The sequence below is a fragment of the Hibiscus syriacus genome, unplaced genomic scaffold, assembly GCF_006381635.1.
Source record: "Hibiscus syriacus cultivar Baekdansim isolate YM2019G1 unplaced genomic scaffold, ASM638163v2 tig00117000_pilon, whole genome shotgun sequence".
NCBI classification, from domain to species: Eukaryota; Viridiplantae; Streptophyta; class Magnoliopsida; order Malvales; family Malvaceae; genus Hibiscus; species Hibiscus syriacus.
Genome location: NW_024063516.1, coordinates 1,478,724 through 1,499,102, shown reverse-complemented (window position 1 = coordinate 1,499,102; position 20,379 = coordinate 1,478,724). Strand labels below are relative to the sequence as shown.

General features: G+C 33.4%; 4 protein-coding genes across 7 annotated transcripts in view; 2 read left to right on the top strand and 2 right to left on the bottom strand.

The window, feature by feature from the left end:
* The first annotated feature begins 722 nt into the window (after window positions 1-722).
* LOC120194690 (probable WRKY transcription factor 31) lies at window positions 723-3,019 on the top strand. The gene is made up of 6 exons (XM_039196927.1): window positions 723-1,161; window positions 1,272-1,343; window positions 1,463-1,627; window positions 1,718-2,110; window positions 2,196-2,309; window positions 2,396-3,019. The coding sequence occupies exons 1-6, from the start codon at window positions 823-825 to the stop codon at window positions 2,987-2,989; spliced, it is 1,677 nt and encodes a 558-aa protein (XP_039052858.1). The 5' UTR covers window positions 723-822; the 3' UTR covers window positions 2,990-3,019.
* A 5,949-nt stretch (window positions 3,020-8,968) lies between these two features.
* LOC120194608 (stigma-specific STIG1-like protein 1) lies at window positions 8,969-9,479 on the bottom strand. The gene has a single exon (XM_039196867.1). It carries the CDS (start codon window positions 9,408-9,410, stop codon window positions 8,994-8,996), a length of 417 nt encoding a protein of 138 aa, XP_039052798.1. The 5' UTR covers window positions 9,411-9,479; the 3' UTR covers window positions 8,969-8,993.
* Window positions 9,480-15,278: 5,799 nt separating this feature from the next.
* LOC120194587 (peroxidase 29-like) lies at window positions 15,279-16,597 on the top strand. Its single transcript, XM_039196851.1, has 3 exons — window positions 15,279-15,580; window positions 15,686-16,043; window positions 16,123-16,597. Exons 1-3 carry the CDS (start codon window positions 15,353-15,355, stop codon window positions 16,518-16,520), a joined length of 984 nt encoding a protein of 327 aa, XP_039052782.1. The 5' UTR covers window positions 15,279-15,352; the 3' UTR covers window positions 16,521-16,597.
* Window positions 16,598-16,630: 33 nt separating this feature from the next.
* Window positions 16,631-20,379, bottom strand: part of LOC120194585 (calcium permeable stress-gated cation channel 1-like) — a 29,999-nt gene continuing 26,250 nt past the window's right edge. For 3 of the 4 annotated variants that reach the window (XM_039196846.1, XM_039196847.1, XM_039196850.1), the window contains 8 exons: window positions 19,800-19,901; window positions 19,533-19,652; window positions 19,346-19,426; window positions 18,694-19,034; window positions 18,360-18,605; window positions 17,587-17,911; window positions 17,256-17,489; window positions 16,631-17,049 (listed from right to left, as the gene is read on the bottom strand). In XM_039196846.1, the coding sequence (XP_039052777.1) occupies window positions 16,786-17,049; window positions 17,256-17,489; window positions 17,587-17,911; window positions 18,360-18,605; window positions 18,694-19,034; window positions 19,346-19,426; window positions 19,533-19,652; window positions 19,800-19,901 (1,713 nt within the window). In that variant the 3' untranslated portion in view covers window positions 16,631-16,785. Of the gene's footprint in view, window positions 17,133-17,189; window positions 17,490-17,586; window positions 17,912-18,359; window positions 18,606-18,693; window positions 19,035-19,345; window positions 19,427-19,532; window positions 19,653-19,799; window positions 19,902-20,379 lie in introns of all 4 variants that reach the window. The other variant, XM_039196849.1, reaches the window with a different exon arrangement.

Sequence of the window (20,379 nt, the reverse complement as noted above, 5' to 3'; positions counted from 1 at the left end):
AACAAAATGAAAATAAAACTTAAACCCGTGCCTTATTGTCTCATTTCCGTCGCAACACACCTTTTTTTCACACTTTAAAAACATTCAAATATCGTTAGTAAATAATAAAAACTAATATTATTAAATATAAATTAATTCAATTAATTAAGTGTTTACTAACATTGATAATCATTGTTTAATGATCAATTTTTAATATTTTAAAAAATTATTATTAATTAATCGTATTTGAAAATTACTCTTTTTTCAAAATAATCTTAAGATTATTATAAAATAACACCTATTAGAAAATTAATAATTGATAATGTACCTACAACTATAAATACAATTACTTAAATTTAAGATATGTAAAAATATATTATTTTTTATTCATTAAGACATCTCCGAAATTAATTCTTTTATCATTAAAAAAAAGAAAATTTATTATCCAAAACATTTGTTCATTGACCAGTCTAGTAATCACTGTTCTTTGTTTCCAAATGTTTTTTCAGAGGTTAATTGGCAAAAGAGAAAGCTGCTTCACTGTTTTCTATACTTACTTATTTAGTTTCTCAGAGGTGTCAATTTGCCAGACGGGCAATATGACGCATAATATGACGTAACAATTAAAGAAGAAAAAGAATAAAATCCAAAAATTGTAATACGCTGTAGCTAGCTATATCTGGTCTACGTTCCAAGGCCTTTTCATTTATTAGCGACCCCAGACTAGAAAGACTTTCACAATACATTTCAAACGCCTTCACACATCGACCTTCCTCTGTCAAACTCCAGCTTTAATTTGTTCTTCTTCCTTGTTTAGTCTTCTCACAGTTCCTTAATCTATTTATGGACAGAGGATGGGGGCTTACCCTGGGTAACTCTGACCCTGTATCTAGTTTCTTCCCCAACAAAACCAATTCCACCTCCGCCGGACCTTTCCCCAGGTTAAAGCAGCAGCCGGACATGTTTCAGTTCACTGTCAGCCTTGCTGGCTCCAGGGAGGACCACCGTGGACCCTCCTCACCTGCTTCTGCTGACAACCAGCTGGTGGTTGATGAGGTCGACCTTTTCTCCGATAAGAAACGCAGGGTCGTTGATGATAACAAAACTAGTACGGCTGTCACCGTCAAGATGGAAACTTCTCACGGTGGAGGCGGTCCTGGCTCTGATCATTTGGATGCAAACGTAAATGGTTTTTCTTTTCGTTTCCCCTTGAAAAAACATTTGCTTTGAATTATTTTACAGCTGGACTGAATTATTGATGATGTTTTGGTTCGTCTTTGTCCTGACTGTAGACTGGGTTGCATCTTCACACGGTTGATGGTGGGGAATCATCGGGCACGGATGATAAGCGAGCAAAGAACGAGGTATGGAGATTATTCTAAAAGTGAAAAAGTTATTGTTTTGGGCCTTTTTGAATCGGCAAGCTAGCACATGCGCACAAGGAAGCCTTACCCACTGAATAATGTTTTTCACTTCAATTCAGCTGGCGGAATTACAAGCGGAGTTCAAACGTATGCATGCTGAAAACCAGAAGTTAAGAAACATGATCAGTCATGTCAGCAACAACTACACTGCTCTCCAGATGCACCTTGTGACCTTAATGAAACAGCAGAGAAATCAGGGAGCCAAAATCACTCAAGAACATGAGGTAATTTTATTCTTATATATCATTGCAACTTTACAATACCTATAGATTTTATTCGATTGGGTGACATAAAAATATGTTCAATGGATTCAGATTCAACAAGTAAAATCCGAAGTTAAGAAAGATGAGGTGATGGTGCCTAGACAATTTCTGGATACTGTCCCATATTCAGGCGCCACCGAAGCTGATCATGAGACATCACAACCTTCATCAGAAGAAAGAACGCGTTCAGGGTCTCCTCCAAACAACGTGGAAGTTGCATCCAAGAATTACATCAAAGGGGATAATGGGGTTTCTGTGTTTAATCCGGAGGCTTCTGGTTTGCGGGATGACAAGAGAATTGATAAAGAGGAAAGTCCGGAATCTGATGGCCGGGGTCCTAACAAAGTCCAAAAGCTGAATCCCAAAAAGCCAATTGAACAATCTGCGGATGCTACCGTGAGGAAAGCTCGTGTTTCTGTTCGAGCTAGATCCGAAGCTGCCATGGTATGTTACTGCTTCAATAACAGATTGTGGAGATCACTGAATCAATATGAAGTTATTTTCAACTTGTTTACCGGAATTGATGCAGATCAGCGATGGATGCCAATGGAGAAAATACGGACAAAAGATGGCAAAAGGAAACCCCTGCCCTCGAGCTTATTATCGATGCACCATGTCAGTTGGTTGTGCTGTCCGAAAACAAGTATGCTTTAATTTAAGTTGCCTAGATTTCTTTGTTTCAGTTCTCAGGCCGTGGAACTGATTAGTAGTGTAAATGGTGATGATCAGGTTCAACGCTGCGCTGAAGACGGAACAATCTTGATAACAACTTACGAGGGCAACCACAATCACCCACTTCCGTCTGCTGCCATGGCAATGGCGTCAATAACGTCAGCAGCTGCTAGCATGTTGCTCTCGGGGTCAATGCCCAGTGCAGATGGGATCATGAACCCCAATTTGCTAGCCAGGACCATCCTTCCATCATGCAGCATGCCAACCATTTCAGCTTCGGCTCCATTCCCAACTGTAACATTGGACCTTACTCAATCCCCAAATCCTCTACAATTCCAAAGACCACCTCCTCAAAACTCAGCTTCAGTTCCGGCCCCTCAATTGCCTCAAGTTTTCGGTCAACCACTGTCGTGTAATCAGTCAAAATTCTCAGGACTACAGCTGTCTTCACAGTCGGGCTGCCAAGTTCCTCATCCGCAACATCAGCAGCCTCAGCATCCCACGCTGGCTGACAAAGTAAGCGCCGCCACGGCTGCCATCACTAATGATCCAAGCTTCACCGCCGCCCTCGCAGCTGCCATCACCTCCATCATTGTCGGTGCTCACCCAAATAATAGTAGCAGCGACACCGACAACAACAATAAAAAGTAATGCCATCACCATTCACCACAAGCAGCGGACTGTAGATCAGTAGTTTTTACTTGGAAACGACTTTTTTTTTGTTAAACCCAATTTCCCTCTTCGTTTTTAATGTTGTTTAAATGGGGGATGCGATGGAGATTACATACATGTTTATAAATTTCTTGTGGGAGAGGGTAACTTCATTCTTTTGTTGTTGTTTCACTTGAATGATTCAATTCTGAATTTCCACAGAAAAACTTGTGCATAATTATCTTTTTCCAATGCGCGATGCACATTTGTTTGATTCAATTTTTTAACTTACGTTTCTACAACAATATATTCACGACAACATTGAATGCAAGATTTACAAGAAGACGAAAGATAAAATCTTGAAGAATAAAAAAGAATTACAAGTAACGTGCAAGTAAAATTACCAAGAGTAACAATTTCTCAATTCGTGGAACATTCTCCTATTTTGTTCTAAACAGTCGAGGAAATACGGCAACCACCGTTTGACACGTAATTTATTTGTAATGGGAAGTGATGAGAACCGAGACAGAAGTTTAGAGCGAGACTCGATTCAACAACGTTTGCCTGGGACTATCATTAATGTTTTTATTTTGGGTTTGTTTAGAGGTCAAATGTGTTCAATCAAGAAGATGTTGAGTAGTTGTTTCGTGGGGAACAATTTATTTTTAGGGTAAATTACACTGTTTCTCACCGTACTATACGCTCTCTCCTATTTTCCTCACCCAACTTCTAATTTTTCTATTTTGCTCACTGGACTTTATAAATTTAATCATTTTGCTCACTCTCCTGTTTTTTCTCTAACGGCTGATGATGTGGTATTTTTTTATTAATTAATATAAAATAGTTAAAAAATAAAATAAAAACAGAAGGTGACCGGATGCCACTACCAGCCACTGTCAACCACCGTAAATGGTAGTCGTTTGATCAAAAAATGGGATGGGTCACTTCGCCTCGACGTCGTGAGTTCGAATCAGACCTCCATTTTGTCGAACGTTGATCCGAAGTCCACGAATTTGAGATTGAAAGTGAGGAAACTGAAACGTTTCATTCCAAATTCATGGGTTTTGGGATATTTTCCGGTGAAAAAACCACCAGATTCAGACTCAGGAGTCGAAACGAACCGACCCATTCCATTTGGGATTGAACAGTAGCCATCTAAGGCGATCAAAGGTGGCTGAAAATGAAAATAACGTGGTGGCTGATGGAGAGAAAATGGAGAAGAGAAGGAAAAATGGTAAATTACACCATGGGTCATTAAACTTTACTCTTTCTCATATTTTACTCACCAAACGACATCGTTTTAGAGTATATTTGAGTTTTTCAAAACAACTTCGTTTTAATTCCTGTGCCAGATCATAAAGTCGTTAAAAATTTAACGGCAGAGTGAGCAAAATGATTCAATCTGTAAAGTTTAGTGAGAAAAATGAAAAAATTGAAAGTTGGGTGAGGAAAATAGGAGAGAGAGCATAATATAGTTAAGAATGATGTAATTTACCCTTATTTTTATTGCAAGAGTGGGATACGAATGTTGAGCTTAGAATGTGGGGAACCCCGGTGTGTAAATACCATCCGATATGATTGGGTCGCACCGTACCTCATCCACCGTACAATTTCTCATTACTCTTTCCTTTTTCAACTTAGATCCTGCGATTTAGAATTCTTCGCATGGCATCGGGCAGGTTATTTACTTCTTCGAACTTGATTTAATATATTTGTTTTTAAATTCCATTATTATCTGATATACTCTTTTATAATTCTAGAGTAAGAATAAGATAGTATCTATTAAAAGATAACTCTCGATACTTTTGACATTAAACGCTCACACAGATCACTTGATTCGTACACCTTTTGTTTTTTAATATAATTGTTTCTATATTTAATCTTGATGCTTGAGGAATAAAAGATAAATGAAGACCTAAATATATATGATTTTTTATATTAAATTTATATTATCTTATTCAAGTTTTATTTTCAAAATAAAAAAAATAAATTCTATCAAATCAGATCCTATTTAAACTTATCAAATTTAATTATTTTAACATCCTTAAATTCATGACATCCTCACATGCTTCCATGTTAGTCAACTGAACAACCTTACATTTATGCTATGCGTACTTGTATGTTTGTATTTTCTTTTTAAGGATGTTTCCGCGCCATTTCCCCTTTTCTATCATAAAAAAAAATCTAGATGTACTTTGTGAAAAGGGAAAACTTGCTTTCATTTTGAAAATGACTTATATCGTACGAATTTACATTTGATCAAATGGTCACGTTTCATTATTTAATTTAAAAAATAAATTTATTGAATTAAATTAAATTAAATTAATAAAATATATTACTAATAAAGATTAAACGTGTGATTATATTGAATTTTCATTATTTTTTCTTAAATGTCGTTGGCAATTTTCTTTAATTTTATTGATAGACGTCGTCATCAATTTTAGTATTAGTTGTCCATTGTCGGTATTCCTTATTTTTATCTATTATTTTATACCGTATCTTTATTTTTTTATTTTTTAAATTTCGATTAACTCAGTATTATGATATGATTTTCTCTACCTTTATAACACAAATTTCTTTGACTTTTGACATGTTTTCAATCTTCTCTATTGATAGTTTTATTGTTCTTTTTTGTTTATTTTTTTTAAGGATTTGATTTGACACTACCTCAACTAATCAAGACGACTCTTATTTATTATTATGTTGAAATGTCTTGCTTTTGACCCTCTAACCAATTTGGATATGCGGTTTGTATTTTGAAATATTTTTCTCATGACCTAAACTTTGATTTGTGATTGTTGGTGATCTTTCAATTGTTTAATCATCTGTTGTGATTTGTTTGTCGATGCAGTAAGATCTATCCACATTTTTATTTTATTGGGATTTTTTGGATGGGTTCTTAATATTTTTCTTGTATGGTCTTTATATGATCTTGAGGGACTATTTTTGTGTTAATGATTGTAGGTAGTTTACACTTATTAATAAAACTAACGGTTTCTATTTGCATAAAAAAATGTGATTATACTATTTTTATTTTCACATCAATTATTCCATTAAATATTAATGGCATATAATTTAATTGATATCATTTAAATAATTAATTGGTTTGATTGAAAAAAAATTAAAAAATCAATAGTCAAAATTAAATCTCTCCATGAGTGATCGTGGATGTAATTTATCCTAATTTTTAGTATTAATTTAATATTATATGAACCATACCCATAAAATATTTTGCCGATTAGAAAGTTTATCTAATTAATATATAATTTTACCTTAGATTATAGACAGATAAAACCAATAATATATTTAAACACATGTGACTACATCAACGATGCTTCGGCCTTTACTTATTACTTTATTAGTGGTACACACAGTATTCGTTAGCTATAATAGAAGAAAACTCGATTCATGTCATAATCTGCAACACATAGCTCGTTATATGTAGATGAACTTAAAATGCAGATTATCCAATTTTTATGCATAACTGCACATCCCATAAACACATGGGTTTCCTTTACCACAGCTATTGTTGCATCCTCCACAGTGTTTCTGGTTGGACAATGGGCTCACGCACAGCAAATCTTGGAATAGTTACACTTCTTCCCACACTTCCCACTGTTGAATTTGTCATTCTTTATGTCTAGGCATTTTATTGTTGCAGCCAAACGGGCCCTGGCTGCCCCTCTTGCTGCACATTTCAGGGTGTCGGTCGCATGTGAAGGCATGACGAGATTTCTGGGTAACGAATCGACCTGCTCCTCTAAACGAGCTGAGGATTTGGTGATCCTCAGGAAGAAAAAGAGAATTTTTCACTTATGTTGACAGGAGAGAGTTGTGGCCGCCAAGGCCATAACCATGGTCAACAAAAGGGAAAGCTTGAGGAAGTTCATGTCTTTCCGAATACATAATTAAGCTTTTGAAAAATGTTGTTTAGATGGAGAAGAACGTAAGTATCCATGGGATATTTATATAGAAGAAAAGAAGCTGGAAATTTAGTGGTATAATTGAAATTTACTGCGGTGCATGGTATATGAATCCATGGGAAGTTGCTTTAGGTTGATTAGTCAGTAGTCTAATTCAAGGAGTACAAAAAGTACAAGGAAACGAAATTGGGCCTCTTGAATTAGTGAAGAAATCATAGTTGAAACTTTTAGACGTGGGTAATCACCTCTTCGCTATCTATTTCATGGTGATTTAAACTTTCCAGCACCTTGGATTTTATGTTTTTAAAGGATATATTTGTTGGATAAACATCCACTTAAAGATTGTTTAAGGTGATCTCAATAGGGTAACTAAGAAATTGAAATAATTATTTAGGTTATAACTTTAAATTTGATGATCATTGTCACCTTTTTTAAGTTTAGTTATAAAACTAAAAGGTAATAAAAAAACTATTTCATGGACCCTTCCTACCACGTCATTTATGGTTCTTATTAATTGAATTTATCCACGTCGTTTACAATATTATTAATATTTTATTTTTCAAATCTTCTTTCCTGACATATCATATATATATTTTTCTTTGGATAAGTCAGTTTTTATAATCCAAATAGCAAAATTTGCTACAAAATACAATCAGAGTCAGATCCAGTTCAATACATACAAAAAAGAATCAATAATCAACTATATTCCAATGATTGATATTCACACTATCAATTCTATTAAAAATCCTACCCCTTAAATGAAGACTAATATTGTTTTTGATAACCTTAAAATTAAAAATAATTATGGTTTATTTTTATTCCGATAAGTAATACCCCTCTACGGCTCTACCCAAAATACACAATTGCAATATCAATTTTTGAAGATTTCAAGCATACCAACGGGGAGAGAATTATGTTCAAAAGTGGGGGGATTGAGATCCATTTTTGCAGTTCTTAAGACAAGAATGAGCTTGAAAGCAAGGAAAATAGCTGCTGCAACGATATTTTATCCCTCTTCAGTGAAGATATACAGAAAATTGATTGGAGAAATAGATCAAATAGCTACTGCAATTCTTTGGGCATGCAAAAAATTAATTGAAGAATTGGATCAAATTGGTGCTGCAATTATGTGGATTTTAGGTAAAGAAGTGTACGGATGGGAATAAAAATAAATCTTAATTATTTTAATTTTGATATTTAAGGGTAGATATGATTTGGAAAATAAAATGTTATTATATAAATGATATTGAAAAAATGACGATTCAGATAAATTTTAATTAATAATGATCGTGGATGATGTAGTGGGAAAATCCCTGAAATAATTTCTCAGGATGATGCTTATTTTTTGAGTAAATCTACTCTTACTTTTATCATTTTTTATCATAAATCCTAATGCTTGTCCTTCTTAGTTAACTCTAAAAGGTTATTACTCTAAGAGCAAACTCATATGAAGGCTACTAATCAATAATATTTTATTCCTCATTAGATATGGTTAATTAATAAGTACTTTTTTAATATTATGAAATGATTATAAGATAATATTTGTTTAGAACTTTATTAACCGACTTGTATTGTGAGCAAAAGTTAATCTATAGATATTTTTAAGGCTCCTTAACCCTTTGTTTCTTTCGACGATGACCACTTCAAACTGATGAAGTCCAGTCGTGTTTTATTGATCATGATGATCAAAAATCTCATAGGAAACGGTTAATTAGAACTACAAAGTTCATTAACTTCGTGGACATAGACCTACATAACAGTGGCAATGGCAACCACTTAACCACCTCCCTTTTCAAAGAGTTCATTTTATTTGAGCCAGAGAATATATTATATTCATTATAAGCATAAAACAAATAAGTTTTATGTATCACAAACATCATATATATTCTCAAATAGTTACATGAAATCATTGAAGCAATAATTAAATTCTTAAAAAAAAAATCAACTACATCTAGAGAAGCGCACATCAAGTACTGGCGGGTCGCCTTTATTTATTATGACATAAATATATGCTAGCTGCTAATCATTTGAATACCGAATGAAATGTCTGAGAAAGAGCGAGAGAGGTCTCCCAGAGTTTCTTATGCATAGCTGCACATCCCGTACAAACATTTACTTCCTTTGTCGCAGCCATTGTTGCAACCACCACAGTGCCATTTGTTGGACATTGGATTCACACACTTCCCTTTGCAGCAAATCTCCGAGTACTTGCACTTCCTGCCACACTTGCCGCAGTTGAGCCTGTCCGTGGTCACGTTCACACATCTTTTCTTGCAGCAATCAGGCCCCGGGCTTCCGGCAACACGGCACACTCTCGGGTATTTGTTACACGTCATTGCTCCCCGAGGTTTCTGAGCAAGAAACCGGCTCGTAATCCCTACGGAAGGTGGTTCGACCTGGCCACGGTCTTCCTCATCTTGAGATGGTGTGGCGGAGAGATTGGTGATGGCCAAGGCCATGAAAAAGACAAAGACTATGAAGATGTTGAGAGCTTTCATGTTTGAGAGTTGGTCCAAAATGATACGATGCTTTGGATAAATTGGCTGTGAAGAGAGAATGAAGTGATGTAGAGGTATTTATAGACAAGAATGGAGCTTGTCAATTACATATATTAAAGGTAACGGGGTTGGTTTTAAAGTAGAAAACAAATTTCTGCATGGTTTCGTTCTTGCCGTTAGTGGGATAGTCCAATTCAACGTGTGTTTTTAAGATATTTAAGTAAACTGAGTTAGGCATCCCTAAGAAAATTTATACCAAAATATTAGGCGAATTTCATATACTTCAATTTCAATCCTATACAAAACCTTCATTTTCTCAGGCATTGCATAGTTTTATAGTTAGCCCACTTTTTATACATATTTATGTTTGACTTATTTGTTAAAAAAATTATGTTTGATTTATCAATATATATATATATATATATATATATATATAAGATTCACTTACACGTAGTGTAAACTTTTAGTTTTATACCCTTTTAAGACTGTTGGATGAAAGAAAATCAAAAGCTTAGATTAATTCTTTTTTTTTTCAATGAATATCTTCTCATTTTCTATTGTTAATCTCAACTTTTTGATTTTTCCTCATCCAATGGTCTTAAAGATGTGAAACTTTTTAAATTGGATCCTAGCCCTATATATATATATGGGGTAAGATCTTATTACACAATGTAAAACTATTTTATTTTTACACAGATTTAGGATCGTTGGATAGTGAAAACATATGACTGAGATTAAAAGTATGAAATGTGAAGATATTACTGGGAAAAAAACAAGGAGTCAATCTCAGCCATCTATTTTCACTCATCCAATAGCTGTAAATCTGTGTAAAACTAAAGAGTTTTACATTGTGTAAGTGGATCCTAACCCCTGTCTCTCTTTCTATTTTCACTCATCCAACGACCGCAAATCTGTGAAAAGTTAAAGAGTTTTACATTGTGTAAGTGGATCCTAACCCCCCCTCTCTCTATATTTTCACTCATCCAACGACCGTAAATTTGTATAAAACTAAAGAGTTTTACATTGTGTAAGTGGATCCTAACCACCCTCTCTCTCTTTATTTTCACTCATCCAACGACCGTAAATCTGTATAAAACTAAAGAGTTTTACATTGTGTAAGTGGATCCTACCCCTCTCTCTCTTTATTTTCACTCATCCAACAACCGTAAATGTGTAAACTAAAGAGTTTTACATTGTGTAAGTGGATCTTAACCCCTCTCTCTCTCAGGGTTAGATTTAACTCATAAATAAATAGCTTAGATTTAGTTAAAATTTATAACCCATAAATAGAATTGCCCGTCCAACTCAGTTGGTAGAGCACAAGGCTCTTAACCTTGTGGTCGTGGGATCGAGTCCCACGGTGGGCAATTCATAATTCTGACTGCTGGAGGTCTCCCACGGAAGCTGCTCTCAACCTGGTGTTGGGGGCAGTCTACTATCCTACCTCCCCCTTATCCCATTACATACGGGAATAGGGTCAGCTCTTTTTTTTATAACCCATAAATAAATATTTCTTTAACTCATAGTAAAACAATATTTTTTTTTTCTTTTTTAGGGTTCTAAATAAATATTTCTTTAGCTCACAGTAAATATTTTTTTTCTTTTTTAGGGTTAGAGTTTAAAATTTAAGCTTTAGGGTTTATAATTTAGGGTTTGGTTTAGGAATTATGGTTTGAGATTTGAGGATGGGTTTTAGGGTTTGGGGTTTGGGTTTGGGTTTGGGTAAAACGAGATATTATTTTACCGTGAGTTAAAAGATATTTATTTATGACTTATAAATTTTAATTAAATCCAAGTTATTTATTTATGAAAATCTAATGGGTTGATTAATATTATTGTAAGGAGAAGATAGGAGGGTGAAACAACATGGAGTGGATAACAGCTTCCTGACGGGAGACGTGTTGTTCAAAATATGTGAAGGGAATTTGAATATTTCAAGCTTAGCTTACAGGAAAAACCGTTATAGAAGCACTCCTATTCCATGCATAGAGTTTGTGCGCTTGATTGCATTGACTTTTGTATATCTAATTTTCTTTAGCATATTGCCTTGTTAGCAATCCAACATTTGTACCCAATTGACATAGACACTTTCGTTGAAATTTTATCAAATTAATTCATATACAATGATGAGAACATTCGGCAAACCAGGTTGCTCATGCGCTAGCGCAATGGTCTTCCACGTCGCAACAGTCTCTGTTTTTTTATTTTATTTTGAATGCCCTAGTTTCCATGCTAATCTTGTAATTCATGATGCTATAAATGCTTAACCTGAGTATGTTTTCTTTAAAAAAAAATGATGAGAACGTTTGTCAACCTTTTCGACCCATCAATAATGTACATGTCATTTATACTCAGATTGGATTATATTCTAAATTAAGTTGGTTAAAGAAGCACTTGGATTGATACGCCTACACCGTATCATATTGACATTGAATTTTTCAATTGGTTTTCTTCCCAAAGGTGCAGCCGCTGCTAACGTTTCCTTCCCTTTCGCCTATAATTGACATCAGAGATTCAGTTGGTAGCCTCTTTCTCTTCCAAGTTGGTTGATCACTAGGGCTTTCAACATTCATAATTGGTCCCTTGCCCGCTATGCTTTTAAACAAACCAAATGAAAAGAGAACATAAAGTACGTAAGAGAACAACCTACAAAACCAGATTCTGCGGAACAACATGATTCCCCATTTTGGTAAGAAACGGGAAACAGACAACCCATTAGACAATACTTTAAAAAAATTGTTGCACAAGCTTAGAATAAAGCAAGGCACATCGGATTCTCTCATAAACATTTGGGTAAATTATGCTCAGTACCTAAACTATCAGTTTTTGTCAATTTTAGTACTTAAACTTTCAAATTTTTAAAATCACACCTAAAGTTTAGTTTTTGTTTCATTCTATTACCCGCCATTAAAAACTTCGGTTGTTGTTTCATTTTAGCATCCCATTAAAAATTTAACGTTAAGTTTTGACAAAATTAAAATTTTAGTACTAAAACGAACCAAAACTGTTGTTTAGGTACTAAATGCATTAAATTTTTAATTACATGTACTAAAATGAAATGAAAACTAAATGTTCAGTATGGTTATGAAAAAATTGAAAGTTTAGGTACTAAAATAGACCAAAACTAATAGTTTAAATACTAAACAAGTAGTTTACCCTAAACATTTTAATATAAATAATAATGTGATAAAATGTTCTTAATGATCATTAATGGTCCATTTATTTCACGAAAAATAAATTCAAAAAAATGAATTTTGTAAATGATATTCCCTAGAAAACATTTTCTAAAAATCATTTTACGATATTTGGATGATGTTGTGTAATTCGTTTTTTACTGGTTGATAATTTTCTTAAAAATTCTTTATTGTAAACATCAAATACAATGAACAATATTATTTATTAACAAAATAAGATTATTTTTAAAATATTTGAATAATTTATTTAATATTATTTATGTCAATGTTATTATTAAAATAGTATATCCACAATTTTATAAATAAAAATATTATGGTTATTATGTTTTATTAAATTAAAATTATTAAAAATGAGAATAATATATTATTAATTATATTAATTATTTATTAAAATAATAATATTATTAAAATATTAAAAATTATAATATTAAAATAAAAATAATGTATTTATTTTAAAGAGTATATATTAAATATTCAACAATTCAATAATATTATTGTTATCAAATTAATAAATAATATTAATTTACTAATAATTTATTATTTATTATAAAAATAAAAGTATAATATTATATATTATAATAATATAATTATAACAATAAAATATTATATTATATTATTAAAATTATCAATAAATATAATTTAATAATTACTATTTTATTAAAATGATATTAAAATAATATATTAATATTACATATATAAAATAATATTATTTTGAGTGTTTATGCTTTGAAGTGAAAAGTTCGTAAAATAACTTACAGAAAATCAAATGGTAAGTCATTTTGCAGAAAATACAAAGGAAATTCAGTTGACCAGAAAAATGAATTATATTAACCATCTTTTTCCGCCAACCAAACACTAGAAAATGAGGAAAACATTTTTTAAAAAAATCAATTACAGAGAAACAAATAGAGCCTAAGTATCCAATAATTATAAGTTTTGGGTAAATAACATATTTAATACTTAAATTATCAATTTTGTTTCGTTTTAAGGTCCAAAATTTCATTTGTTTCAAACCATACCTAATATTTATTTTTTGTTTCATTTTAGTACCCACCATTAAAAATTTAATGCACTTTTTATGGGTAAATTGCACAATCAATCACTCAACTATTTTCTTACTCTTATTTTAGTCACTAACATTTAAAAAAAAATCAATTTAACTACTCAATTTTCAAATTGCTCCTATTTTAATCGCTCTAATTTATTTAATTAATAATTTTTGTGATATGACACTTATTGTTATTATTTTATTAATATATAATTAAAACAAATCTCCTCACTCTTATTTTAGTCACTAGAATTTAAAATTTTCAATTTAACTACTCAACTTTCAAATTGCTCCTATTTTAATCGCTCTAATTTATTTTATTAATAATATTTGTGATATGGAATTTATTATTATTATTTTATTAATATATAATTAAAATAAAAAAATAAATTTGAAAGTTAGATGATTAAAGTAGGAGTAATTTGAAAGTTAAGTAATTAAATTAAAAAAATTAAACTTTAGTAACCAAAATAGTAGTGAGAAGATAGTTGAGTAATGAATGACGTAATTTACCCATAAAAAAAGGTATCACATATAACTCACCCCTTAAGTTCTTAACGACGAAGTACTAAAATGAAACAAAAAAATGTTAGGTATGTTTTTGAAACAAATGAAAGTTTAAGTACTAAAACATTATAAAACTGATAATTTATGTATTGGATGTGTAGTTTACCCTAAATGTTTTTTTATTAATTTCAAAATTAGTGTGAATCAGATCTCGTTTTTGAATAAAGTCTCTTAATATTTTTCGTTTCATTCACAATATTTGAATTTAACATCTTGTTTATGAAATATTAAATTCTTTTTTTATTTGATAAATACAAAGGGTATGAACGTTCAATGTCAGATAGTTAAGTGTTATTTTTAAACATGTACTAACTTATACTTCCCCAAATTAATAAAAAAAATTAATGAATTTCAACCTCGTAAAAACAGATAAAAGGATTTTTATTTTTTGTATCCTTAACCAATTGTTACCAACTAGTTGATAAATGCTAATAAATTCAACCATTCAAAGAAAAATAGTAAATGCTCGAAAAGAGTCAATTAATGGGGTTCATTGATTGGACTATATATGCCAATGCAAATGCAACTATGTTGGGTCATAATCAATTCAGAATTCAGATTCGAGACATCAATTCATGAATGGTAGGCCCAATTCAGGGCCATGTCAGAATTTTAACTGGAAGAACAATACATCAAATTTTACCCTCTTCCACGAAATGGCAGGATAATCCCAGACAATATTTTCATATCCAATGCTTTATTTTTGTTAAATTCAAGTAAAGATAACACATCAATTAGAACTTTTTTTTTATCTTAGATCATTGTCATCATGATAATTGGACACTTTTTTATAAAATATATAAATAACTTATAAACCCCGTACTTGTAATTAAAAAAGTACGTGCTTAAATGATAGGAAACTAATTGGTTGATACCAAATGTTTGGGTGCAAGTTTGTTTACCTTCTTGCTCCAGGTTTTTAGAAGCTCTGACGACGACGACGTTGGAATAGGGCTTTTCAGCTATTGCTCTGCAGTTCAGTTTGGGGTCCAACTTCAATAATTGCTTGAGTCGTTGCTTTCTTGGAAGATGAGTAAGACACAACCCCTCTACCATCGTTCTCCATTTGCTATATTTATGATGTTCCTCCGCATTGCTTTAGGTTCTTGTAAGAGGCCGATACGGTAAGACTAATGGAGAGAATGAGAAACCATACTTGTTTTATGTTGATTTTAAGAGCAACGTTAGGGATGGGGATCTTAGTCGGAGCTTGTGAGGCTCAGCTCGCTTACGACTATTATAAGTTTTCATGCCCCAACGTGGAGAGCACTGTGAGAAATGCCGTGCTTGGCGTTGTGCTCACTGATCCTACTGCTCCGGCTGCTTTTCTTAGGCTATTGTTTCACGATTGCCAAGTGCAGGTATTCCTCTCTTAGACCCAGGGTTTTTTCCCCCATTTTTTGGGGCATGATTTGAGGGCACATATGTTTCCATGTTGTATTCTTTTTCTTCTTTTTATGATACAGGGATGTGATGCATCCATCCTGTTGGATTCTAAACCACTTAATGGCAACTTTGAAATAGCTTCTCGAATGAATTTTGGCATTAGAAAGATGGAAACTATTCACCGTATTAAATACAAACTAGAAGCCGAGTGTCCAGGGCGGGTCTCATGTGCAGATATAATTGCCTTAGCAGCCAAGGTATCAGTTGCACTGTCTGGAGGACCTAACATTCAGATCCCTCTTGGAAGAAAAGATTCCACCACATCTAGTCGCCATGCAGCTGATGTGAAGATTCCTCCACCGAACATAACAGTTGATACATTACTCGATGTCTTTGTATCGAAAGGCTTAAACCTCGAGGAATCGGTCGCAATCATGGGTATTCCAATTAATCAGCCATCCCCCAAGGATTTTTTTAAAAGTTTTTATTTTTGTTAATGGAGTTGTTACTCTTGCAGGAGCTCACACGTTAGGAGGTGGACACTGCATAAACATAGTGGACAGGTTATTTGATTGGCAGCCTGACGACCCAATGAATCCTACCTTTAAAGCCATGCTCAGATTACTTTGCCCTACCCAAAAGCCACTGACGAACCTCACCATTGTGCCAAACGATAAGACTTCCTTGGCTTTTGATAACTACTACTATAAAGATGTTTTAATGGGGAAAGGCCTCTTCACTATTGATTCAAGGATGTCAATAGATCGACGAACCGCTCCCATAGTCACAGAGTTTGCTGCTAACAAGTACCGGTTTTTCCAGGTATTTTCTTCTGCATTCGTGAAGCTATCTTCATCAAATGTTCTTACCAATGATAAAGGTGAAGTTAGAAGGAAATGCAACCAAGTAAACTAAGGAAGTCGGAGAATTATGACATATTTTCATTCAACATTTTTGTCATGGTATTTTGTTTTGAACTAGAAGCTTGACATTTTCATGAGGTGTAAAGGGATAACAATCCCCTGCACAATAACTTCCTCGCAAACAAAAAGAATACAACATATGTAAGAGTTTGTTCATTTAATTTACACAGCATGCCATCTTCTTTACACTGCATGGTTTTGCTCAGGGTCAAACCTAACAGTATAGTGACAAAACCGGTTCACAGTTGTTACCTAATTTAGGGCACCGAACGTTCAGGAACAGTCTCCGGTAAGGATGATGAGGACGCACCACTAATTTTGCTAGGGACCGGTGTGTTCCTTCGAGATTGGCGTTTTGTGGGTACTAGCACACTCTCATCTTCTAACTTATTGCTAAATTCCTCCTCTACTTCACCATCGTTGTCTTTGAAAATTGGATGGATGTAAGCATGTTTAAGATAGGGTTTCAAATTAAAGTTTGGCTCCTTTGCACGTTCCAAAGTGTCTTTCATCATTGCTTCCTGAAATAAACGACACAAAAAGTAACGGTTATGATCATTAAACTAAATTCATCAGATAATGATTATACTGAGAATAACAGATTATGACATTGCACTTAAAAACTAATACATCAGAGAGTGAAGTCAGAGAACGAAAGCTTTATGCATGAATGAATCACTGAAGACACAAAGGAAATCATCAGCTAAATATGCAAAAACGAACAAACCTGCAAAGGGTATCTGACAAAAGCAGGTTCATATCGAGCTTTGCAGAATGTGTAAAACCAGATTGTGAGGACAGCAAGAGCAACGAGAAGTGGTGCAGACTGAACCAAATGCTTTGTACTTAACAATCCAATGAGGGCGACATGTGATACAAGCAAAGCTATTATAATGCGTCCATGGACATCAGGCCAGAATGCTGCAGCACTTTCATACTCTTGATTGTAAACATTAATGATCTAGATTTTTCAAAGAAAATAAATAGAGAGAATTAGACAAAGCTAAACAAAGATCCATTTAGGATAACAATTGAATATTATGAATCAAAGGTCTTACCTGATGACGGAAGACAACATATGCTAGCCCAAAGAATACTACAATGAAAGGAAGTAGAGCAGGTGTGACAGTAGCATAAACCATGCCAAGTAGAAAATAGAGTTGTATACGAGGCTCTTCGGTGTTGAAGCCCAAACTACCTGGATCCATTGCCTCCTCCCTGTCCTTTTCTGTTTTCACCAAGAAAAAGTTCTTCAAGTGGTAAAATATAAGCGGTTTCAGCATCAAAATCTCTGCTGCTATTCCAGCCCATCCATCAACCATGATATAAGTAATAAAAAAAGTCGCTCTCATTGGTACACCTACACCAATTGTTTTAGGAATTCTGAAAAGAAAGGAAAATATGTTTAGATCGAAATAAAGTGAAATTTAGACACCAAAATCATAACAAAAAAATGCAACCCAGACTTATTAGTCTTGCGTATGCAGCAAAATATATAGAACTCCACAAATAAGATATCTAGGTAGAAACAATAGAAAATTTAGAAGTTAGTCCAATATAAGGTCGGTCCATACAAAAATTCCTAATGGTTTTATAGAGATCCAATTTTATTCGTAAGATTAATTGCCCCTTAAATTGTAACAGGGATACATCCTGTAACCGCAAGATGTCTTGCCATGCATCCAATTAAAAATATCCAATTTTGACATAGAAACCAAACTTAAGACCACTGGTTATAACTAAGAATCTACATCAAAAGCACAACCCATGAATAAACAGCAACTGAATCACTAAAAGCAGATATACAAAGAAGAAAATAATGAATACATACTCATTTGCCGACTGATTAATGAATGTGTCTAGCTGTTCCATAGCACTGCCAGCGACTACACTGACAAGGAATACATTCACCACATTGAAAAGGTAGTATCTAGTTGCTGATCTCCTTTGTAAGGATGATATTGATGTGAATCCTTCGAACTTGGACATAATCATCAAAATAGTTGGCAGAAAAATGAGAAAGATCTTCAATACAATTCCAGGTAGAAATCCTTGGATAACTGATCTTATAAATTTTCTGCAGAGAAAAAAAGGGCCAAAATTAATTATAATATAATGGAAATCTAAATAGCGACTCAAGATCATGAAATTAAAATAGAACTCACACTTCAGTTAGGGGCTTCAGGAATGGTAATTCTTTCTCAAGGCCCTCAATAGTGGCCAGAGCTTGTACAGATGCAATTGGTATAATGAAGAAGAAAGTAAGGAAGAAGAATGCTACCGCCATGATCAGCCTTCTAACAGCTATAGAGACGTATGGGATTGCCAGGTTTTGCCAGTATACATCCCGTGGCTCAGGTGCCCACTCTGTTAACATCGAAGTTGGATTCCTGACTTGTTGGGTTTGAGCACAGACAGCCGCACCCCATCGAGATTTAAAGGAAACAAAAGCTGCAGGCATTATGGCTTTTGGGTCTTTTAGGACCCTCTCCCTCTCTTCAGCTATCTAAATTTTGAAACAAGCAACCCACATCATCACACGTTGAAACATAACAAGTGGATGAAAACAAAATGCAATAATGATACCACCCCATCGACACAAGATCATTTCATTTAATACAACAAAAAAAATTGCTTCAGACACAAACAAAAGCATCTTAAGGCATTTTCTTGTGATAATAATACTTAATTAAGTCAATCTAGAAAATCATTGTGGCTTGGATGCAGAATATTAGAACAGGCTTGAATTTTTAAACTGAATGAACAACTAATAAATCGGTCCAAAGAGAATGTGCAAGTTGAAAAAGAAATACTTACTTCATTGGATAACTTATCAATTTCAGATATGTGACGATCAATTGCATCCACTTGTTTACCACATAGCCCAAGAAAACCAGTCTGGTAAAGTGATAATATGCTTGTCAAGAAATAAGAAATATAAATCAAAGCTGAAAATCAGCAAGAGACCGGGCTATTAAAGCCAAGACAGAAAGTAGTGAGTTACCTTCATAAGAGGCCTTTTTGCATTATTTCTGGAATACTTCAATTGATAATAGTCAAGCCAATTCTGCATACTTTTCCTCTTCTTCACCAACTTCGCAAGTTTGTTTGCATTGCATACTACCTGAATGTAAGGAGAATCATATCATAAACTGAATTCTATAATAATCTTTGAATTTTAACATTTTGGACAAGAAATATGTAGTAGGACAGTAACAAATTACAAGAAGATAATAACAATATCACTGGAACAAATGCAAGAGGAACTCACCTGATGTGTAAGATAAGTATCCGGGTGATTGACCAGGAAAAAGTGCTCAACAGACTCACTAACAGATTCATCTGTGTCTGGTGGTAAATTTCTAACAATCACCTAAAAAATCAAATTTCATTCAGATGCAGTTTAGTAAAAGATCTAACTCCAAAAATAGCTCAAGGGTGTCCTACTAGCATCTAGGAGACTTTCATGAGTGTCACGGTTCTTTAAGAGAACAATACAACAATAAAGTTTGATGTATTTAACTCCAGTAATTCAACTAAACGTGAAGGATCAATATATCACTGAAAACAACGAAGTTATATAATTAGCTATATAACCTGAGGTTTGATCTTGATGCGTTATTCAAAATCAGGACTACATTCAGTAGCAGTGCATGAAAAATACAACGAAACTGGATAAAAGACGCTTTCCAAAAATGTGTTATTTCTCGAATAAAACAAAATTCATAACTTTCTTCAAAACATACAGCAGAATGCAAAAAACTACTAATAGAGTATAGACATAAAATGTAATGGATTATATGATGTTCTCAATCCCCTCAAGAACTCACTTTTGTCAGCAAGTTTGAAAC